The 21,491-nt window shown below is 38.8% G+C and overlaps 1 protein-coding gene across 2 annotated transcripts in view; it reads left to right on the top strand.

Annotated features, from left to right (window-relative positions):
• Positions 1–12,099: 12,099 nt before the first annotated feature.
• SEC24D (SEC24 homolog D, COPII coat complex component) overlaps positions 12,100–21,491 on the top strand; it is a 71,116-nt gene continuing 61,724 nt past the window's right edge. The window contains exons 1-3 of one of the 2 annotated variants that reach the window (XM_063310419.1): positions 12,100–12,228; positions 20,533–20,710; positions 21,221–21,350. In XM_063310419.1, the coding sequence (XP_063166489.1) occupies positions 20,554–20,710; positions 21,221–21,350 (287 nt within the window). In that variant the 5' untranslated portion in view covers positions 12,100–12,228; positions 20,533–20,553. The remainder of the gene's footprint in view (positions 12,229–20,532; positions 20,711–21,220; positions 21,351–21,491) is intronic. The other variant, XM_063310420.1, reaches the window with a different exon arrangement.

A 21,491-nucleotide genomic window follows, 5' to 3' on the forward strand; every position in this document is an offset into this window, starting at 1 on the left:
GGCAGAATCACTGCTGTTGGCACTGCCTGTGCTCTGCACTTGGTTAACACAGTCATGTACTGAGAGCAAGAAAGTGATCCCAGTCCAAGGGACCAGCCCACTTTTTCGTCAGATTTGCTGTGCTCAGCCCACCTTCGTGGTAATGTCAGGGGAACACAAATGAAAAGCACTCGGCTGTAAGGCAAAAAAGGCTATATTTAAATCTAAGAGCATTTGCCTGTGACAGCTAAATCAAAACAGCCAGGTCAAAGGACTTGTTAATCTCCCAGCAATGATTTAAGACAGTGCGTTTACTTTTGTAAGTGGTACCAGACTTGTTCAGTTACAGTTGTAGCACGTTTTGTATTCGAATAACCCAAACAAAGTGTAGGAGGGGAAGAGAAAGGGTTGTCTTCATCGCATTTTTCATCAGACACTAACCTGAAGCATCCCACTGAGAATTACCCACAGACCCGCTGTGATAGGATGTTTACAATTATCAAATGATGGCCTGGGTTTTTAACATGTGCCTGGTTCTTCCTAGTATAAATTTTCCAGTGACTGGGTTCACACCCCATGCTAAGCCATGGTATGTTTAAGCTATTGGCTGGTTTTGAACTATGCACTAAGCAATAAATCATGTTTTACAAAACTCAATACAAAACAGCAAATCAAAACCAAACCTGCATGTTGTATGAATCAGGCGTATATGTTCACGTACTTTTTCCCACTGTGATATGTAAAAGCTACAACATGAATTTGCTTCCTTGAGAAAAACTTAAACAGCAAGCAGCAAGACTTAACATTTACATTTTAATGCAAATAGAAGAACAGTTTCATGTGAAAGTATAACAAAGAAGATATTGAATGAAATGATTGAAGATCATACCTGTGGCCATTCAGAACTATAATTCACAGCAGCACCAGAGAAGAGAATCAGTGGTGAATTATTCTGGAAAATGTGTTTCAGAATCTTATAAGGAAGAAGAAAAAACTGGTGGAAACTCAAGATAGAAATGAAGATGAATAGACAGGAATTTGTAGTCATACCTCAATGCTTCTGGCAACTCCATGTTCCTACCTGATGCAAATGCTAAAGGGTGTTGCGGTGTCACCATGCACATTTTGTCTTTTTTTAAAACACCATAGTAGTGGACATTTATGTTTGGAGACTTGAATTACTTCAATATTTGTTGGAAGACAAACTCAACCAAGCCTGCTCATGCCAGGAAATTCTTGACTTATGTTGCTGACAAGTTTTTCCTTCAGAGGGAGAAGGAAGTAACAAGAGAATCACTTGACTTGATCATAACTGATAGGTAAGACTTTGCTGAGGAAGTGAAAGTAGGTGGAATTTTGGAGGAAAATTATCATGTACTGCTAAAACGAATCTAAAGGGAAGTAAAGCTAAGTGAAGTCAAATATGTATTTTGGACATTTATGAAGCAGATTTTAATTTATAATAGGTAGGATTCCACAGCAGGAGACACTAAAGGGAAAAGGAGCTCAAGATGAATGAAAGTTACTAAAACAATGTGGGGTACAAGGAGGAAGAGGAGCAGGAGATGCTAAAGGCACAACTGCAAACAGTCTGAACAAGAGAAAAAGTAGAAGACATCAGGAAGAATGGATGTGGCTGTAAAAAGAAAATGAAGATCTTTTAAAAAGTTTATTTTAAAAAGAACACATGTAAGATATGGAAAGAGGGCCATATTACCACATAAAGATAGCTTAGAACAACAGATATGGTGTCAGGAAAGCTAAAGCACAGAAGGAGTTGCAGTTGGTAGAGGCTGAAAAGAACAACTAAAAGGACTATGTTCAGAAGAAAAGACCTGGGTGGTATCACAATGAAATGGCTATATAGTTGGCTCAAAAATCATAAAAAGACTGTTTATCAATGGCCATCCTTACCTTTTTTTCTGTACTAGTCAAACCTGACCTTGAATATTTTCTCCAGTTCTCAGCATCCATTTTTAAAAAGTGTCAGATAAAGTGGACAGTTTCAGAGAAGAGTAATGAGGATGATGACAGGACAAGAAACTAAAGCCTGTGAAAACAGAGTGGAAAAATTGGGAATGTTGACCCTACTTAGCCTCGAGAAAAGAAGAGAGAAAATATAAATATCTGAAAGAATGTCATATAGAGAAGATCAAGACCTGGCTTCTATCATTTCATAGAGAAGGACACAAAATAATGGTTTCAAGTTATAGGGTGGCAAATTCTGATAAATATTTAAAAAAAAAAATTCCTAGCAGGGAGAATAGTGATGGGTTCAAATTCACTGGATGTACCAAGAGGGAGGCTAGACAAGTATGCTGGGGATACTTTAATTTGGATTTCTGCACCGAACAGACGTTTGGACTTAAAGTTGCCTAAGTGACTTCTTCCAATTCTAAGATTCCAGATAGCTACAGTTTCCTGCTATTCATATGTGTAAAAGAGGGAAAAACTGAAATACTGAACAGTAGAGATGTCAATACCCAAGATACCTGAGAAAAAATTCCCTACTTTACAAGAACGCCTAGTACTAGAAGATAAAGTTAGCACTCTGGTCATTACCAAGTCAGAAGGCTACAGGAACGGATGGAATATCTACAGAAATATGGCAAGCAAGAGAAGAAGCAGCAGTAAAGGTTCTAACCAAGCTAGGCCAGCATATCTGGAGAATGACACTGTGGCCAAAAGATTAGAAGAGGTCAATACCAATACCAAAAATATTCCAATACCAAAAATGGAGGTTTAACAGATTGTGCAAATTATGATACAATATCCTTAATTTCACTTGCTAGCAAAATTAGCACCCTACATGGAAAAAGAGATGCCAGATGTTTAAGATGGCTTTAGAAAAGGCCAGCTTTTCTAACTGAGAAAGCTAAAGAATGCTCAAAAGAATGTGCTTCACTGATTGTAGAAAACCTTTGATTGTGTTGATCACATCAAGCTGTGTAATGATCTCAGAAAAATGGGAATCCCAGAATATTTCATAGTCTTCATGAGAAACTTATATACAGGTCAGGAAGCCACAGTACGGACAGAACATGGTAAAAGAGACCATCATTGAAGAAACATCAATAACCTGCTAATGATACTACCCTGATAGTGGAAAATGCACTATCCAAAGTCTAGTAATAAAAGTCAAGGAGCACCATGAAAAAATGGGACTAACATTAAATATAAAGAAGACCAAACTAATGACAACAAGGAGAACAACCAGGCTTAGAATTGGCAATGAAGATATCAAAGTGGTGGAGAGCGTCTGCTTTTTATGATCAACCATCAACAGTAAAGGAACAAGCAGTCAAGAAATATGCCACAGACTAACACTTGGTAGAGCAGCCATGAAGACCTTGGAAAAGTTCTTCAAATGCCATTATATGTCTATATCTACAAAGATCAGAATCATATAAGCCATAGTATTCCTTCTGATACTTTATGAAAGTGAATGTTGGACTTTGAAGAAACAGAATAGGAAAAATATTGACACTTTTGAATGTTGGTGTTGGAGAAGACTTCTGAGAATACCATGGACAGGCAAGAAAACAAACAAATGGATAATTGAACCAATTAATCCAGAGTTCTCACTTGAGGCACAAATGACCAGGCCCAAAGTATCCTGCTTTAGACATACTGTATGCAAAGACCTAGCTCCCTAGTGAAGGTTCTAGTGCTGGGAAAGGTGGAAGGAAATAGAAAAAGAGGACAACCAGCAGCAAGGTGGATGGATTCAGTTATAATGGTGACGAGTGTACAATTGGAAGACCTTAAAGACCAGATTAGGAACAGATCATCATGGAGAAAATCCATCTACAGTATGTGGTCACTGGGAGTGGGAATTGACTTAATGGCACATAATCAATCAATCAATCAATCTCTTTCCTTGGCATACTAAATCATATGAATCTTGCTCAGTGAATTTATGATTTAATATATTATGTGATTCCTGGTTAATTCAGCAACTAGGTTAAGCATGTTGTATCAATATAGTAATTGTGTTGGCCCAACAACTAGTGAAACAAGGTATCATTTCAATCCCAATGATTTCAAAATGAATTCTATTTGCATCCAGTCTGTTGTCTGGGTTAAAAAAAAAAAAAAGAATGAATGAAGAAGAGGACCTGCAAGTTAAACAATACTGTGTCCCAATTTCTTTTGAGTCAGGTAGTCTTGAATGACCACAGCTGGAACAGGCAACTTCATCTCTAAGCATCATGGTTGTTAATTGAAACATCACGTGACCAAGCTGACTTAAGACATCAATTCTGGCTGTGGTTGTTAAGCACAACAACTTCCCGCCAGCTTCCCCATTGACTTTGCTTGTTGGAAGCTGACTGTGAAGGTCACAAATGGTGATCATGTGACCATGGGACGCTGCGACCATTGTAAATGTGACGTGGTTGCTACGCTCCTGAATCACATGCCACACCTTTGGGGACCAGTCATATGTCTCCTTTTTCAGTGCCATCATAACTTCGAATGGTCGTGGAACAAGTGGCTGGTAAGCGAGGACTACCTGTGTACTAAAGATATCACTAACTATCCCAAGAGAAATAGAACTTTGGAGATTAGACATGGCAATCAGTGAATGAAAAAGGATAAATATTGCCTATATGTTCTGTTAAACGTATTGCATGAGTACCTAGCTCTGAAAAAAAATGATTTCTTTCAAGAATGTGAATAATTAACTCTGACAGAATTTTTTTTTAAAAAATCCTCAAGTAGCCCTTAGTGTTTTTAAGAACTACTGTTTACTGAGCTTTCATAATTTTAGTTAGTACATAAAATATTCTGAGATTAAAATAAAGAACTGTTCAAAACAGAAAACATCTGAAAAAAAAAAGTTCAAATAGCAAAATATATAAGAAAATATAAAGTCCTGAAGAGATCACAACAGGATCAAGCTGCTACTAATATAGAAGCAATTCTGATGTAAAGAGGTGCCAATCTGCATAAAACGCATACGGACTGAGGTTGAGCAGAGTCAATAATTACCAGAGACAATAAACTAGATTAAAATACACACAGTTAAAATAAAAAGTAACATTATGCAATATTTTAGCTAAACTTGCTATCTATTGCTTAAGAGGACCTGAAGCTCATGTCCCCTTGTTTGTTTTTGTGGACTTTTTCTCCAGGATCCCCTTTTTTGTTTTTAATTTACTCAGAGGCTGAAAAGATCATTCCCTTCATGACAACCTTGGCATACAGTTTCCCCAGGTGTTCTTCTGCAGGCTTTTTCAAAGACAAGAACTCTTCTCCTCTAGCACAAAGGAAGAGGATAGGACAATCTGATTTTTACATGACTCAGGGCATGCAGCTGTCACTCGTGAAAATGTAGATTGTGGAAACCTGCTTCAGAGAGTACATGCTGAATAGGGAATGTTTGAGTTCTGCCACCTGATAAGGGCACTCCATTCATACTAGTGATGCCTCTTGCTTTTAAGGTTAGCTTAATTTTCTTTTATATCCTTTGCATGTTTGGGGATTTCTGTATTCATAAATTAGGATTTACTTTGTAGCAACTTGGCATTTGTCTTTATGTGAAATTAAGAAAGGCCAAAAATGCACTTTAAATAAATTAACAAGATGTAGTTTAGTGTCCTATTAATCTATAAGATGGGTGTAGGCTACAGAGCCTTTCTTTAGAGCCCATCATGCTCCTACCTCCTTTAATTTTATTTTTCCTATATTATTTTAAAGTAAAATAAAATAGGAACAAGGAATGTTACAATGCAAAACGCTACCCTTTAGCATCATCTCTGTGTTAAAAAAATGCATCTGCATCCTGCACAGATTCTCCTGGGGGATGGAATCAACTATATAAAAGAGCAAGTTTTGCTGAAGAACTCAGATGGTTTCTGCAAAGGTCAGTCTTGATTTACTATTTTTAAAATATTTTAAAATGTTGGAAAGCATACTTGGACTTTCCATTGCCTTTGATAAAAGTTCTTTATTAAGGCTTAGCAGCTGTGGAATAAAAGACTGGGTGCTCTTATGAACTGGTAGCTGATTAATAAATAGAAAAAGAAAATAAAGTGATTTTTTTCTTTACATAAGAAAGATAATATAAAATGGAAACCTATAAGGATCTGTATATAAGATCTGTAAAGAGATATACAACGTATATCAGATCTGTAAAGAGAGCCAGGTTGGGGAAGTGGTTAAGACATCAGGCTAGAAACTGTATGACTGTGAGTTCTAGCCCCTCCTTGGGCATGAAGCCAGCTGGGTGATCTTGGGCCAATCACTCTCTCTCACCCTTAGGAAGAATGAAATGATGACCCACTTCTGAAGTCTGCCAAGAAAACTGCAGGGACTTTCAGGTCAACACTGACCTGAAAGCACCAAAAAAAAAAAAAAAAGGATCTGTACTGAGAGCACTGCTATTTAACTTATTCATACATAACTTGTAGTTAGGGAAAAGCCAGGTTTGCTGAAGACTTCAATATAAAGGAGTTTATGAAGACTTTGAGCAGAGGTGGGAGGACATTCCAAGTTTGGATGAACCATCTTTAAAATGGCAAAGTTCAATGGAAAAGAATCCAGAAACTTGCCTGTTTGTTTGTTTGTTTTGCAGATTTAATGGAGAAATTCACTATATACTCATGGAGGCTGCTAGAAAGTGATGAGGAATGGGTTCTTGAAGTCACAATGAACAGCTCAATGAAAATATCAAAGTGCCACTGCTGTAAACACCAAAAGTGAATACCGTGCTTGAAATATTTAAGAACATGTCTGAAAATAAAAATGCCAACATAGTATGGCCTTGTATAAACCTATGGTATGTTCATATTTGCAATACAGTTATGATCACTTCACCTCAGAAGGATTCTGTACTTTCTGAAAAAGCCAGAAAATGCAGCTAAAATAATTAAAACAAATAATTATTAAAACAAATAATTATTAAAACAAATAATTAAAACAATGTTCCCTGACATTACATATAGTGATAGCACCAATTTAGATGGTTTTTATAGGAAACTAGACAATTCCAGGGATAGTAATATTTACTGTTTAATTTTTATGCTGCATGCTATCCAGAGACACATTGAGTTGGGTGGCCTGATAAGTCTTGAAAAAAAACATTGCAGGAACAATGGCAGTTAGTTTGATGGGTACCTCCTGAAGTATAGGCAAATATCAAGAAACAGCTATCCCATGTGTTTCCTGTGAGCTTTCTGGATGTACCAGTTGGCCACTGTTAAAGAGAATGTTGAATTAGATCAGTCCTTTTACATAATTCAAAAGGATAGGATGAGAAAGTATCATTTAAAGGTAGAGGTTAATTGTCACTGGATACTGGATCTCTTATATTTATTCGATTTACGCAGCCAGCTTCTATAATCTACATTTTCTTTCCATAAATTACATATTTATGGCAACAGTCATTACTAAAGAAACAGCACCTATATAGACTAGACAGAATTGTAACAATGTAGGCAATAGGCTTTGGCTCCATGTTTCCAGGCAGCTGAAAGGTAAAAAGTTTTAACATTAAACTAGCTTCTGTAGTGAGTTCTATAATATAGGCAGGTTAGCACTATTTTAATAATAATTCTACAGCTAATCACGGGCAACCTATATAAGGGATGGGCAACCACAGTCCACATGTTGCAGCCCCAGTTTTCTAGGATTATGTCACCAACTTCAAAACTTCAGTAACAAATCACTCCTTTCTGATGGTTTAAAAAGTCTCCTCCTCCAGGCCCTGCAAAAGGACTGAACATTTCAACCTTCCACTGAAGCCACCAACTGCGGCCCTTGTAGAACTAGTATTTTTAAACAGAAAAGCTACCCCCCCCCCCAAATAAAAGCCTTGTCAGCTGCATTCATCAAGGTTGGCACTTGAAGGACCTTTCATTTAATAAATAGGATATATGCCTAAGCAACTATATCTCTGGCCATTCCATTTTCTGCTCATTGTCCTTCTGACCCTGTGTATTTATTTGGATTAGGTCCTACTTTTTAATAGGACTTGCATCCAAGCACATCTGCACAGAATTAGAAATCCTGGCTAGAATCCTGGCCACACTTACTTTAGAGTACGACCAACTAAAATAACAGAACTTTCTCTTATTGCTTTGTTAAAGGAGCTCACTCACAAAGCAAATAAAGGGATTCTTTAGAACACATGCTTTCAGTGATTATATCCATTTACTTATTTTTCTTTAAAAACATGCTTGAAAAATTAATTTTAAGTCACCCCAACTACTTATATAAGCAAAGAGGCAGAATATACATTTCAAAATAATAAATATGTCATTATGCAGATAAAAATAACATCTGCATAAAAATTGTTGGGAACCACTAGTCCACTGATCTAGGTACAAGCAGGGCTAGCAGAAGTGGGCTACAAAATAAAAAGAATTTAATAGAAATTCTAAACTGATATTATTTAGCCATTTGAATAGAATACTTCCCTGAATTTCCATAAATTATAGAAACCACGGGCAAGAAATGCAGATATGAGGATGCAGGAAAAGCCTGCATCATTTTAATTATCTCTTCTTAATGAAATTAAATTTTAATTAATGTAACTTAAATGTAGTTTTGGACCTAGTCACAACCAGATTTCCTTCCTAGCCTCACTTTCTCTTTAGAATGTCACTCAAAGGCCACGTATGTCCCACAGACAGATGCACATTTTGAATTTAAGGGTTGAATCTGACAATGGAAGTAAACTTCATGGTAGCAAAAGTTTGCCTTCTAAGTTTTATAAGTGAAAAAGCTGAAGGTTGATTAGAACTTATTATCCCTCTTTCTTTCCCATGATGCAGCTTTTTATTCACAAATTTATGAAACCAGAAAGAATCCAGTCGATAGAAAGTAGCTAGAAAACAGACACTGAGAAGAAAATATTGGCTGGAGGGATTATACTCGGTGTAAAAGTATGTAGCAGACCAAGCCTGTACATTAGATGGCTGGAAGACTCAACTTCCCCTGAATGTATTTTCGATCTTCTCATCCTGATCCTGACTCCTGCTTTGGAATTGCAGTTTGGTGGTTTCTGCTGCACCATCTTCCTGGCAGTGCCCACTGCATCCTTCCACAACCCTGATATGTGCTACCTTTTAGATGATAAGAAGTTAAAATGTTAAAATATTTATAGTACTACATCATGGCTGAATAGAGTTGAGGTATGAGGTTAGAAGATTCAACCTTTCTCCACCCTCACTTGAAGACAGACTAATCCCACAAGAGATAAATAAAAACTTGTTTTTTTTTAAAAAAAAAAGAAAAATAAGCTTTTTCATTTTAAATATCCAAAATGCAAGCATTCAGTCATGAAGAAGACAATTACACACTTTTTTGGTTTAGGGAGACACAGCTTGACTGAGGAAAAAAAAACAATTACAGGAGAAAATATAAGGTTCCAAGCAGACCACAACATTGTCTGCTATAAACTAGTGTTTTGACACAATTTAAAGAGTCTGGAGAAGGTTTACAATTTTCCAATTTATCACTCCATTCACCCATGTCAGAGTGGGCAGTATGGCACTTTGTAGAGAACATCTGTTCCTTCTGAAAAGGAAGATGACACATATCTGAGTTGCAGCCTGCACACTTACAATAAAATAGTTACAAGTATTTGATGACATTTCATGTCTGAAGATCTCGTCCTGCCTTATGCGGACTATTAGAAAATGACAAGGTCACATCTGGCAATGCAATATTTCATATTAAATTTAATTATGTATATTTCCTACACTTTTTATGAGTCACACAGCAGAGTTTTATGCCAAGTATATTGAAAATGGCAAAGTTTTGAGATTCTAATGTTCTGAAATTCAGCCTGGAGTTTTCACTGAGGAAGATCTGGTAGTTACATTTCAGAACGCACTGACTATTTATATAAAAAAATCTAAATATCTAATTATTATAGCATATAAGAAGTAGTAATATAAAATACTCTTAATATACGCCTCTTGGGGCAAAGGATAGTTCTACTTGACTTGCTTACACCGTTTGTCCTTACAATAATTACTGAAATAAGTTGTATTCCTGCTCTATGTTGTCACTGGGAATAAGTTGGGGGATAACATTTCAACCATTGTGGTACTCTCTAGACAATTTTACTTGTCATTTACTCTATTGACCTGCTATATTTGCTTGACAATTCTATTTAGCTAAAAGAAAACGTCTAAAATAGGTAACGTGGAACATCTAAGTTATGAAAAATCAAGCTGCTCATTAAGCTATAGTGAATAGTGCCCATTTGGGATCTTTCTTGTTTCTGAGAGTTGCAGGAAAGAAAAAATGTCCAAAGAAAAGTGCTACTATGGAGACATTGTGGGTTATAGATACAGCACCACTTAGAGACTTTGGATTATGGTACTTCCTGTGTTGGCCAAAACAGAAATCTCAGTGGTTCATTCTCTGGGTCATTGTGAAATTTACCATCACAACTCTTGCAAGAACTGAGATTGTTGTGTCTTGTTACCTTAGCTGATATTTTGGCTGAACAGGGAATTCACATCTCAACTATCTTTCTTCTATCAAGTGGACAGGACTGCTTAAAACGTTCTGGATTTCCCCCCCCCCCCATGTTCATCAGAACGTCTCAGCATTTTTAAATCCTTTCTTGGCACAGCAGCTTAAGGTATTGAACAAATAAAGTAAAACAGTAAGACAGGTAGAAAGTAATAAACGTTACATATTTCAGCAAACTATCATTTGGTTAATGTGCTTTGTTGAATCAGACAGAATTGGCTAGGTTTATGCAATACACTAAGCCAAAATCTATCAAATCACATTGTGATTAAGTCCCACATCAAATGAAGCCCATACAAATGAGCAGTTGGAGATACAGGAGTTTTCTGGAACCACACAATAGGTATTTAACAACTGCAGGGAAATCACACCTGATTTCATTCTAAAATGAACTGTGGCCAAATTCACATATCATAATCAGCAGCCATAATGTGGTATGTTTGCTCTTGGCTTAGTTCGTGAGCCAGGTAGGTGTTCAAAATAAACTACTATAATGTCATGTGTGTCATCCTAATGTGTGTCATCCTAATGCAAATGACATGAATTATGTTTGACGCTGCTGATGCAAATTACATCCTTATTGTATCTGATATAATCATTCAGTCTATGTATCTCTTGTTTGCTTGACTTGAAGTAATTCTCTCCCATCTTTGCTTCTAACAAAGATGAGCCTATGAATTGCTTCTTGGGTAGAAAGCATGATTGACGGGCATTAATTTTCTAGTTTTCCTATCTAGTGCATTCAATTCAGCTTGGGTGCAATCAATTAAACCTGCAGTATATCCAATAATTAGAACAGTTGTGTTTATGGCTTTAATTGCATTTAATTTTGTTTTCAAAATCTTTCAGCTTCATTTTACGTAATTGGAGCAAGTATTATTTTTAATTTGCTCATGTAATAAGTCAGACACTTCCACTTATCCTAAGTGTTTGCATCTTTTTTCTGCTACTAATTGTCCCACTTCCATTTCCATTCATTAGCTATACTCTTATTAAACAAGTTTGCCCCCTCCAAAGTAACCTCTAAAGTTACACATTAGCCTAGTAAAAAGCAAAAAAAAAAATTTGGTCTTACGATCGTTGTCTGCAACTTGCTACTCTTCCAAGAATGCTCTCTAAAGGATGATAGCTACATTTGTTCACACACCCCACTGAAATACAAAACACTTGACCACATTTTATCAGATCACATTGGTCAAGTCCACCCTCTGTGATTAAGGCATCATTCCACGTACCATGTAAATCCATGAAAATTGGGTAACTATGGTTGGCTAAACATGCGTTGTGAAGACGACCATTGTCACTGTCTTCAAACAGGGGCACTTAATTTCCCTGCTCATCCTTTCAGTATTTTATTCCTTGTTAAAACCAAGCTGCTTTAGTCCTTTGCTTCTAGACGCATTTTTTCCAAGATACGATTATTGGAACGCAACCAAGGGCAAAAAGCTTCACCACAGGCAACACGCATGCTCTCCTCTTTCCTGTCTCTTTCTTTCGTTTTTGGGACACGCTCGCAGCCCGACTGGCAGCTTAGACGCGAGCAGAGCTTGCGTGGCGGCGGCGGCGGCGCGCGCTTGGAGGCCAGCTGTGGCCTCGGCGCGCGCTCCCGCGAGCACTGTTACACGTGGCAGTTCACTGAGCGCTCCCGGGTGGGGAGAGCCAGAAGGCAGCCGGCTTGTCGCGCCGCTCTCTGACAAGCGTCTGCAGGACCGGCTTGGAGCAGCGCGAGGTGGCGAACCGGAGGCTGGGGACGGCCAGGTAAGGGGAACGACCTTCGGCAGGTGTTAGGGGGCAAGAGAAGTTAGCAGCTATTGGGACGTGCAATCTGGACACAGGAGCGCGTTTGGATGGAGCCTGCATCTGTTAGGTAAGGCAGGCAGAGATGAGAGCATCCCATTGAACCAAGGGGCATCAAGGGCTGGAAAAACCCTTTGAACTTGCATAGAAGAGGGGAAGAGGAGATTTATCTCAGCACAAGAGATACAAAGAATCTTCTCCTACAGCAACTTGGGTGTCCCATAGGAAACATTGCAGATGCAGTACCTGACCCACATTCGGATGACTGGCTGGATTTGTTCTAAAGGCACCCTGTGTTTTGTATGCAACCTGCTTAATTATCTCGAAGCTACTCTGATTCTAAACATGTTTAGCTCTTTTAGAAAGTTAGACCCAAACGATTAAAAAGTCCATTAAGCTCCATTCCCCCAGCTTGGAGGCAACTAGCTCCTAATTATATTTCAAGATTGAAGGATTTGTAACATATTCAAAAACTGAAAAAAAAATGGGCTAATTGCATGTCATGCAAGTTTTTTATACCTAGGCTGAAATAGTAATTTTGGAAAGAGGTTCTCCTGAATGCTATATAATAAAGATATTTGTGTTGCTTTTTGGATTGGGATTAATCTTCACCACAAGCAAGCTACCTGAATCCACATTGTGCTGGGAGAGTGGGTGGGAAGGATGACCTGCCATGTTATGCATTGAGAATGGGGAAATAGGTTTTTTGACATATGTGCTGCAGAGGTGGCATGCATTTTTTGCCTTTATCTTGCAACCCAGTTGTCACTCTTTAATTATGATGAGCTGGGTAGACTTTAGGTAAGCTTTGATGTCTGACATTGAAAATAGAACACAGAGAAGGTTCATCATACATTTAAAAATATGTGGGACAATCATAACAACATAATATCTCAACTGTAGGAGTATAAGAACATGGCAATTCAATAGCTTGTCTTATCTGCTATCATGACTGTGGCCTTTACTTTCCCTCTTGGTTTAATCTAATTTAGTGATCTTTGCCGATTTTATATCTTCTTTGATTTGTAGTATCTTGGTACATAAAATGAGCATGTGTACTGTTAGTCATGATTCTCTTCATCACTAATGTGGAAACCTCAAACATACAGTCTGACTCACAATCAAATCTTGGTTTGGATACTGGACCCATATGCTAGGTGCCAGGCTCCAGTTTCATGCCAATGTTTCCTGATTTGCAGTGAGTATTATTTGCTGGGGTGTTTGGATTGGGCAAACTGTCACAAACCATAGATCACTTCCAAACCAGAATTGGAAACTATGGCTCCAACTGGATTTTCAAAACCAGTTCTGTCACATATTAAGCAGCAAATAGGAAAGATAAGAAAGAAATCAAGAGTACTGCACAATGAGACACAAAGAGGTTATAGCAAGACAGAAAGACAAGGAAGTCATCAGCTGTATTAAGGTCCTCCCTCCATCTGTTGTTACTTAGCATCAACCATCTCATTTGACTATATCAGTGTTTTTCAACCTTAGCAACTTTAAGATATGTGGACTTCAACTCCCAGAATTCCCCAGCCAGCCATGAGTTGAAGTCCACATATCTTAAAGTTGCTAAGGTTGAGAAACACTGGGCTATATAATAGAGCAAAAAAAGGAAAGTAGGGATACATTCTGTTTGCTTAGTTAAGAAAGTGTTTGGCTCTTTGGATGATTTTCTAGTCTAGCTAGTCATTAATAACTATATAACTAAGCCTTAGAATCTGAATTACTTTTTTTTTCCTTCTTACCTAAAAATGTAAGAAATGGTTTTCTTTTATGCCTTTTTAGAAAGCCTGATTGCAGGGATTTTTTTTTTTAAACTAAACTACTATGAAAGCTTTTTTTTGGTATAACTTATCTCATGACCATAGATTACCTTCTTGGTAGCTGAGATGCTTTATAAAATAGGTTTTAATCTGCATCTTGTTGATACACATTGTAGGGAGGGAGGGAGAAACATTTATTAGGTTACCTTAATTGTTTATCATGAAACTGAAAGTAAATTCAGGTCATTAAATAAGCACAGTTATGTTTGTATTTCTGATTCTTTCTTGGTCCTTTGTTTGTATAGGAAGTTGACGTGGCATAGTTTTTTTTTTTCTCTTTCCAAACTGTGCAGGAAGTTGTTTTATTGGCCAAGAATATTATTAACTGTAACTGGCTGGAATGGCATTCTGTATAATGACAGTCAGCATGGCTTTAATATCAAGCAGTTAAATACACCTGTTGAGATGACCAGATGACCAAACGTGGTCGAACTGCCACGTTTCATTCTACCCAGGAAAGAAAAATGGAGTGAGTGAGTGTGTGTGTGTGTGGGGGGGGGGCGGGAATCAGTGGCAGCAACCTGATCCTTACATGGTATCTATTTAATTAACTAGTGCCATCTCATCAAAAATACAGTTTTCTCATTTTATTTGCATGACACTTGAGAAAATCACATCTCTTATTTTAAAAGCTCTAATTTAACTTACAAAAACATTTATGTCTTCAATACAGGAAAAGAAATAATAGATTCAGGGAAACTCTGCAGATCAGATTTATGTGTTAACATTCATAATTTAGAATACTGCTGATTGATTAGCATTTTCTTGCTGTCTATATTTTTAATAAGAATATATTGTGCATGTGTAAAGTACTGATGGATACCTTTCCTTCCCTAAAAATGTCATTATAATCAACAAAGCTTATATAAACCCAATTGTATGTATAAATATAATTCATGTTTGTTCTTATTTTTAAAAGCAGAATGAAGTGCAAGATATATAATTTGTTTGCTTTTTATATACCTTTAGTGCGTTTCATATTTCTTCATACATTCATTTCTAGAAATTGGATATTTTTTTTTAGTACATCCAATTACTGCAAACTACAAATATCCCAAATTGCCACACATGCTGATGCAGGGCGTACAGTAGTCTGTCAGAGGGGATAGTAAAGTCTGTGTGAGTCTTTCCGTAGTAATTTTGCACATACCAATTAATGGGTAAAGAAAGCAAGCTTTGTAATTATAACTGAACATGATTGCAGTTCTGCTACAATTTTCTCTCACACTTTGTCATAATTACTTTTCAGGGGGATTTTTTCCCCTGTAGTTTTAGTTTGGCACGGAAAAGCTGAGAAGTGACTAGGAGAAATTTTTAGACAGGTGCCTCTTTGGCTGCATTTTTCTACATATTTGCTTAGGAGTTAGCTTCTTCTCAGCAAACATTCATAGAATCCAGATTTCCATTTGTGAAACTAGGGTAGTGGATATGGATTTTTCTGTTCCCCCTCACTCTAGTTGCCCCTCCTGGATTCACAGCTCCTGCTTGAAGAGGATGTGGCAGCTGTGGCCAGAGGGGCTTTTGCACAGCTGTGTCTTATGCAACAGTTGTGCCCATGGCTGGACTAGGGGGACCTGCTCATGGTCACTCACACCTTAGTCACCTCCTGATTGCAGCACACGCTACACAGGGCTGCCCTTGGAGACCATATGAAAGGTTCAGATGGGCCAGAATGCAGCGGTGTGGGTAGTTATGGGTGCATCTCATTATGCCCATGTAACACTGCTACTCTGTGAGCTGCACTGGCTTCCATAAAGCCCTACATGGCATTGTACCAGGTTACTTGAAGGACACCTTCTCCCAAGAACATCTGCCTGACCCTCACGCTTCCACAGGAGGGCATGTTTGATGTATTCTGAGACCTAGGAATTGTGCCTTTTCTGTGGTTGCCTCTGTTCTCTGGAACAATATCTACCCCCACACTGTATACTGTATGACAGGCCCCAACTCTGCTTGCCTTTAGGAAAGCCATTAAGACCTGCTTTCCCCCCAGGCATTAGTGGAGTCCCCTTTTGGTTGTTTTTTGGTGCTTGGTTGCAGATTATAGTTTATATCTTATATTTTTATATTTATTATTTTTTATCTAATTTGTCTCTGTCCATCTCCTCCCACCAGAGGAGGAGCGATGGGGCTCCAACTCTGGGTGGTTTACAACAAAATGGTCAATAAAACAATAAATAATTACAATATATAAAAATACTCTATATAAAATCAATTACAATAACTAATAAATATAGATAAAAATAAATTCTGGATGGCTATGATCCAATTCAGGCCTTGCATTGGAGGAGCACTCTAGGGCACTAGCCATCCCCAGCCATGATTATTCCCCTCTCCACCCCAAGCCAGGTGGCAGAGCCAGGTCTTCAGATTCCTCCAGAAGGCCAGGAGTGATGGGGCTAACTTCACCTCCGGGAGTAAGATGTTCCAGAGGGCGGGAGCTACTACAGAGAAGGCCCGCCTCCTGGACCCCACCAGATGGAGTTCTCTTACCGATGGGGTCCACAACATGCCCTCACTGCATGATCGGGTGGGACAGGTTGATGAAACAGGGAAAAGGCAGTCCCTCAGGTAACCTGACCCCATGCCATGTAGGGCTTTAAAGGTGATAACCAACACCTTGAATTGGACTCAGAAGCAAACTGGTACCCAGTGCAGCTTGCACAGCAGAGGTGTTACATGTGCCCTTCTAGGGGCCCCAAAAACAGCCCGCATGGCCTCATTCTGGACCAGCTGTAGCTTCCAGATACTCTTCAAGGGTAGCCCTGTGTAGAGCACATTGCGATAGTCAATATGGGAGATAACAAGGGCATGAGTGACTGTTCGAAGGGCCTCCTGATCCAGGAAAGGGTGTAACTGGTGCACAGCACAAAGTTTGCTCCTCCTTGGAGCAGGAACTGTGAGTCCAGGAGGACCCCCAGAGTATGCACTGGGTCTGTTTGGGCCAATGCAACCCCATCCAGAACCAACGATGACAAAGTCCTGGATATGGAAGAGCCCTTAACCCACAGCCACTCTGTCTTACCAGGGTTCAGCTGAAGCCTGTTGTTCCCCATTCAGACCCCCACAGCCCCCAGGCACTGAGAGAGGGTGGTCACAGCATCACTTACCTCACCCAGGATGGAGATATACAATTGGGTATCATCAGCATACTGATGATACTTCATCTCGTGATGATGGATGATCTCATCCAGTGGTTTCATGTAGATGTTAAAAAGGAGTGGAGAGAGCACCGAACCCTGCAGCACTCTACGAAGGAGGGGCCGAGAGTCGGACCTCTTGCTCCCTATCAGCACCGATTGGGACCAGCCCTGGAGGAAGGAGGTGAACCAGAGCAAAACCACGCTGCCCACCCCCAACTCTCTGAGCCGCCCCAAAAGGATACCATGGTTGATGGTATCAAAAGCCACTGAGAGGTCAAGAAGAGCAAGGACAGATGCACTTCCACCATTCCGCTCCCACCAGAGATCATATTCTATATCTTTTAATGTTATTGGGGGTGGGTTGGTTTTATTGTTTATTTTTTGTTGTTGTATGCCACCCAGAGTCACATTGTTTGATTTGGGTGGCCTTATAAATCTAGTAAACAAACAAACATACACACTGCACAGAAAGTTGGGGACTCTTCTGAATTGGAAAGAAAATCCCAGAAGATTGACCAGAATAGTTAGGGAAGTCTGCTTCCCTCTTTCAAAGTGCATGTTCCTAAATATGAATCCAGTTATCCTTTTAAACTATAATTGCCACTTTAAATAATATTCTCATCAATTAGGTTAATTATATAACTATTAACCCAAACAAACCATATATGTGTTTACTAATGAGTAAGTAATACGATGCAAGTAAATAGGGTTTCCTTGCAAGAAGTGAGCCACAGAACTGTAGAAGTTGACATTTTGGTTCCACAACTGGGAAAAGTGCACTTGATTGAATTTTGCTCATGTCAGAGACTTAGGGCCTTTTCTTACCTATCAGTTGAAGTAATGCCATTTTTGAGTTGGCACAAAATTCATAACATTTGCTTTTCCCCTTGCCAGTCCTTATCCTTCTCTATTGATCCTATTCCAAGGCTTGGTTGGGCATTATTTTGCACCATTCATTGCTTAGGCAAAGTGATCGCTTTCTTCTTCTGTCTTCCATGCCATCTCTTTCCAGTGCATCACTAGCCAGCAGGGAAAACAACCACCAGTGAGGGCATTGCAGCAGGATTGGGGGGATTATCATTTTTGGTCTTTGTCTACTCTCGGCTGGTTTATCTGCCCCTTCTTCCAACTCCATTTGGGCATCCCCCAAGTTAAAATAATATGAAATAAAGAAACGTGGAAATATGCAGAGCACCAATAATCCTAGAGAGAAGGGAGGCAGACCCCTTCATGGTTAGTCATGGTTGGTCCTATGGAACAGGATGACTAACTAACTAGCTGCTGAGTAATGGGGTTTTTTTTCCCCATGGGGTTGGGAGGGCTTGTCTTGCTTATTTTTTATTTATTTATACAATTTAGAGGCTGCCCAACTCTGAATGACTCCGGCAGCTCACACTTTAAAAGCAAGAAACATTTAAAAAAGGATGAAACTGAGAAATACAGGGAAAGGAACAAATAAGCACTCACCCTAGATAAAATTGGGAAGCTTTGCTTTCCTGCTGCTGTATTTCAGTGTTTTTCAGCCCTGGCAACTTTAAGATGTCTGGACTTCAACTCCCAGAACTCCCCAGCCAGCATTCTGGGAGCTGAAGTCCAGATATCTTAAAGTTGCCAAGGCTGAGAAACACTGCTGTATTTGGTTGGAAGCCTGGAGAGAAGCTGTAGTTGAAGAGAGCAGATGTGGAAAGAACTGGGGAAACAGAATGAAAGGAAAGATGCTGGAAGAGAAGCAAATGAGGTGGAGGTTGGCTGGTAACCAGAGGGTGAAGAGGGCAAGCCTACACCTCCCAGTCCCCCCCAAAATACTGCCAATCCCACCCACACCAGGCCAGCTGACTGCTTCCAAAGTAATAGTGAGCAAGATAACACATTTTATTCATCTTACAGCTGTCCAGCTGATGATGCTGGAATAAGGGGGGAAATGCTACATTTAGAGTGGTACAGCTGATAATGACTAATGCCTTTCTCATTTATGGGGTGGGAATGAGATAATATTAAGTGAACAGAGTATAAAACTGATGATGTCAGGGCATGAAAGTACTGTGCTAAGGGCAAGTAGGCACTGGGTCTTAATGTTACTTTTGGAAGCTTCTTCGGTATTTAAATATTCATTTGTTGCCACATACTGGCTTATTGTGGCAGGTGGGGGGACCTTGGGGAATTTTTGCCTTCTTGGAAAGCATGTGAGTTTCAGTTACTGTTGGTGTTGTCTATATACAGTACATCACTCACTGTGTCCATGTCATTTGACAAAAGCAGGTATAAAGGGACATAAAACTTAAATGAGACAGAAGGAATTGAGGAATGGGTCAGAAGAGGGGTCGATATTATTTCAGTTGCACATACATTGTCCTACTTAAATAAGGTATAGAGACTAAAGCCAAGATGAACAACTTGTGTCCTGCAAGAACAGGTGGCCTCCAATCTTTTTCTTCTGCTCTTGGAGCATTTTAAGATTGTGCTTCTAAATTACAGCCACATAGTTTTACACATGCAAAAGAACCATGTCCAAAGGTGCATTATCTGCAATAGGTTTAACTTACCACTTTCTTTAACCCATCCCATAAATGAAAAAAAAGAATGACTGAAAATTTAATTCCCACCCTTTCAGATGATGTCACTATTTACCATCCCTCCCCTTCCCAGTCATAAGAAAAAGTGTGTCTCCAGATACCAAAGAAGTGTCTGTCCTTGGACTTCTTCCAGAAAAGGTAGATTTTGAGGAGAAATTCCATGGAGGCATTCTGGCAAAAATTCCATATCTTTTAAAATGAAGTCAATTAATATTATCCAGTTGCACAGTAAAACCATAAATTTGCATCTGTGTCCCTGATATAGAAGAACTATCATGTACTTTTTCCAGACCAAAGCCATGTGGTGGATTTGGCTCCTTTGGAAAGGAGGGAATGCTTTCCAAGCTGATAAGAGGGCTTGCAGTCTAGAGAGTCTTGACAAGGGGTCAAAGACCCAGCCCAAGACCCTCCCAGGTTATTTCCCTGTTGGTTAGTTAGGATAGCTTTAGTCTGGCAAGATTCTGTCTATATGGTGAGAACAATAAAGAACTAGAGTGCAGAACACACTGACTCGGCATCGTTCTTGGTCTGGTCCTGACATCAATCATTCTTAAGAGAATTAATTAACAGACTATAGAACATTTCCTTGGGCCCTAATGTGTCAAAAAGCTCATTCTGTTTCTTACTATTCTAATATATCAATAGAATAATAGTAATTCAATTCACATTTTTATAACAGGAAAATTACAATTTTCACATTTATTCACATTTTTATAATAGGAAAAAAATAATACTGCTGAAATGAATCACCAAGGATATGTTGCAGCACCTCCATATTCCCAGTCCCAGCCAGGAATGGGAGGGTTTTCTGCTGGCTATGGACAAACAGTTTCTTCACCTCTGCATGGACACTATAATGATGCAAATCCAGCACCTTCTGCGTCTCAGTCAGGTACAGGTAGTGCATGTTCTGTCTATGGTCTGTTTTATCCTGGTTCTTTCAAAAAGTAATGGGCTACATTTTCCAGAATTCTCAGCCAGGACAATGTTTGTGGGGAATTCTGGATGTAATGAGTTGGAGAAAAGGATTTATCATCATAAAAAGCTTGTCAAACCAACTATAATTAAAACAAATAAGGGTTTACCATGATCTATGAAATTAGCTTGTATGTGTTTGATTCAGCATTTAAGCCCTGGGAAAAATACCAGTTCTTATGGGCTTCTTTCATTGAGGTCACTTTCTAGTGTGGCTGCAAAGTTAACTTTGAAAAAGCTTATTGCTTTCTCTTCTTTCGTGGTACTTATGTAAATGTAAGACCACTGGATAATTTGGAATTTATTTATTTGTGTAATTTAGTTTATTAATTTATTTCTTTGACATTACTTATGCTTAACTGTTATAGTGTACCCCTTTAATGTAATGGTTTTCTATTATTAACCATTCTATATATGTTTACTTTTACTTTAGGTATATTGAAAGCAAATACGCCTTTTGGAGTTCCTCCTGTCATTGGATCTCCACCTCATAGCCTCCACCCAGCTAAGCAGATTAATTTCCAGAATGGACCCAGCACTGCAGCAGCACAGCAGCCACACAGGTGATTTAAGAGAAAGCAGAAGAAAGCATTGGGTATATTCTTAATGCTTTTAGGGACTCTGCAGATCCTTTGATGAAGTTCTTTGCTCATGTGGCATGAAGCTCCAGGGTGGCTCTTCAAAGGCATCCATTAGGTTTTTGG

This window comes from Candoia aspera, chromosome 8, assembly GCF_035149785.1.
Source record: "Candoia aspera isolate rCanAsp1 chromosome 8, rCanAsp1.hap2, whole genome shotgun sequence".
Taxonomy (NCBI): Eukaryota; Metazoa; Chordata; class Lepidosauria; order Squamata; family Boidae; genus Candoia; species Candoia aspera.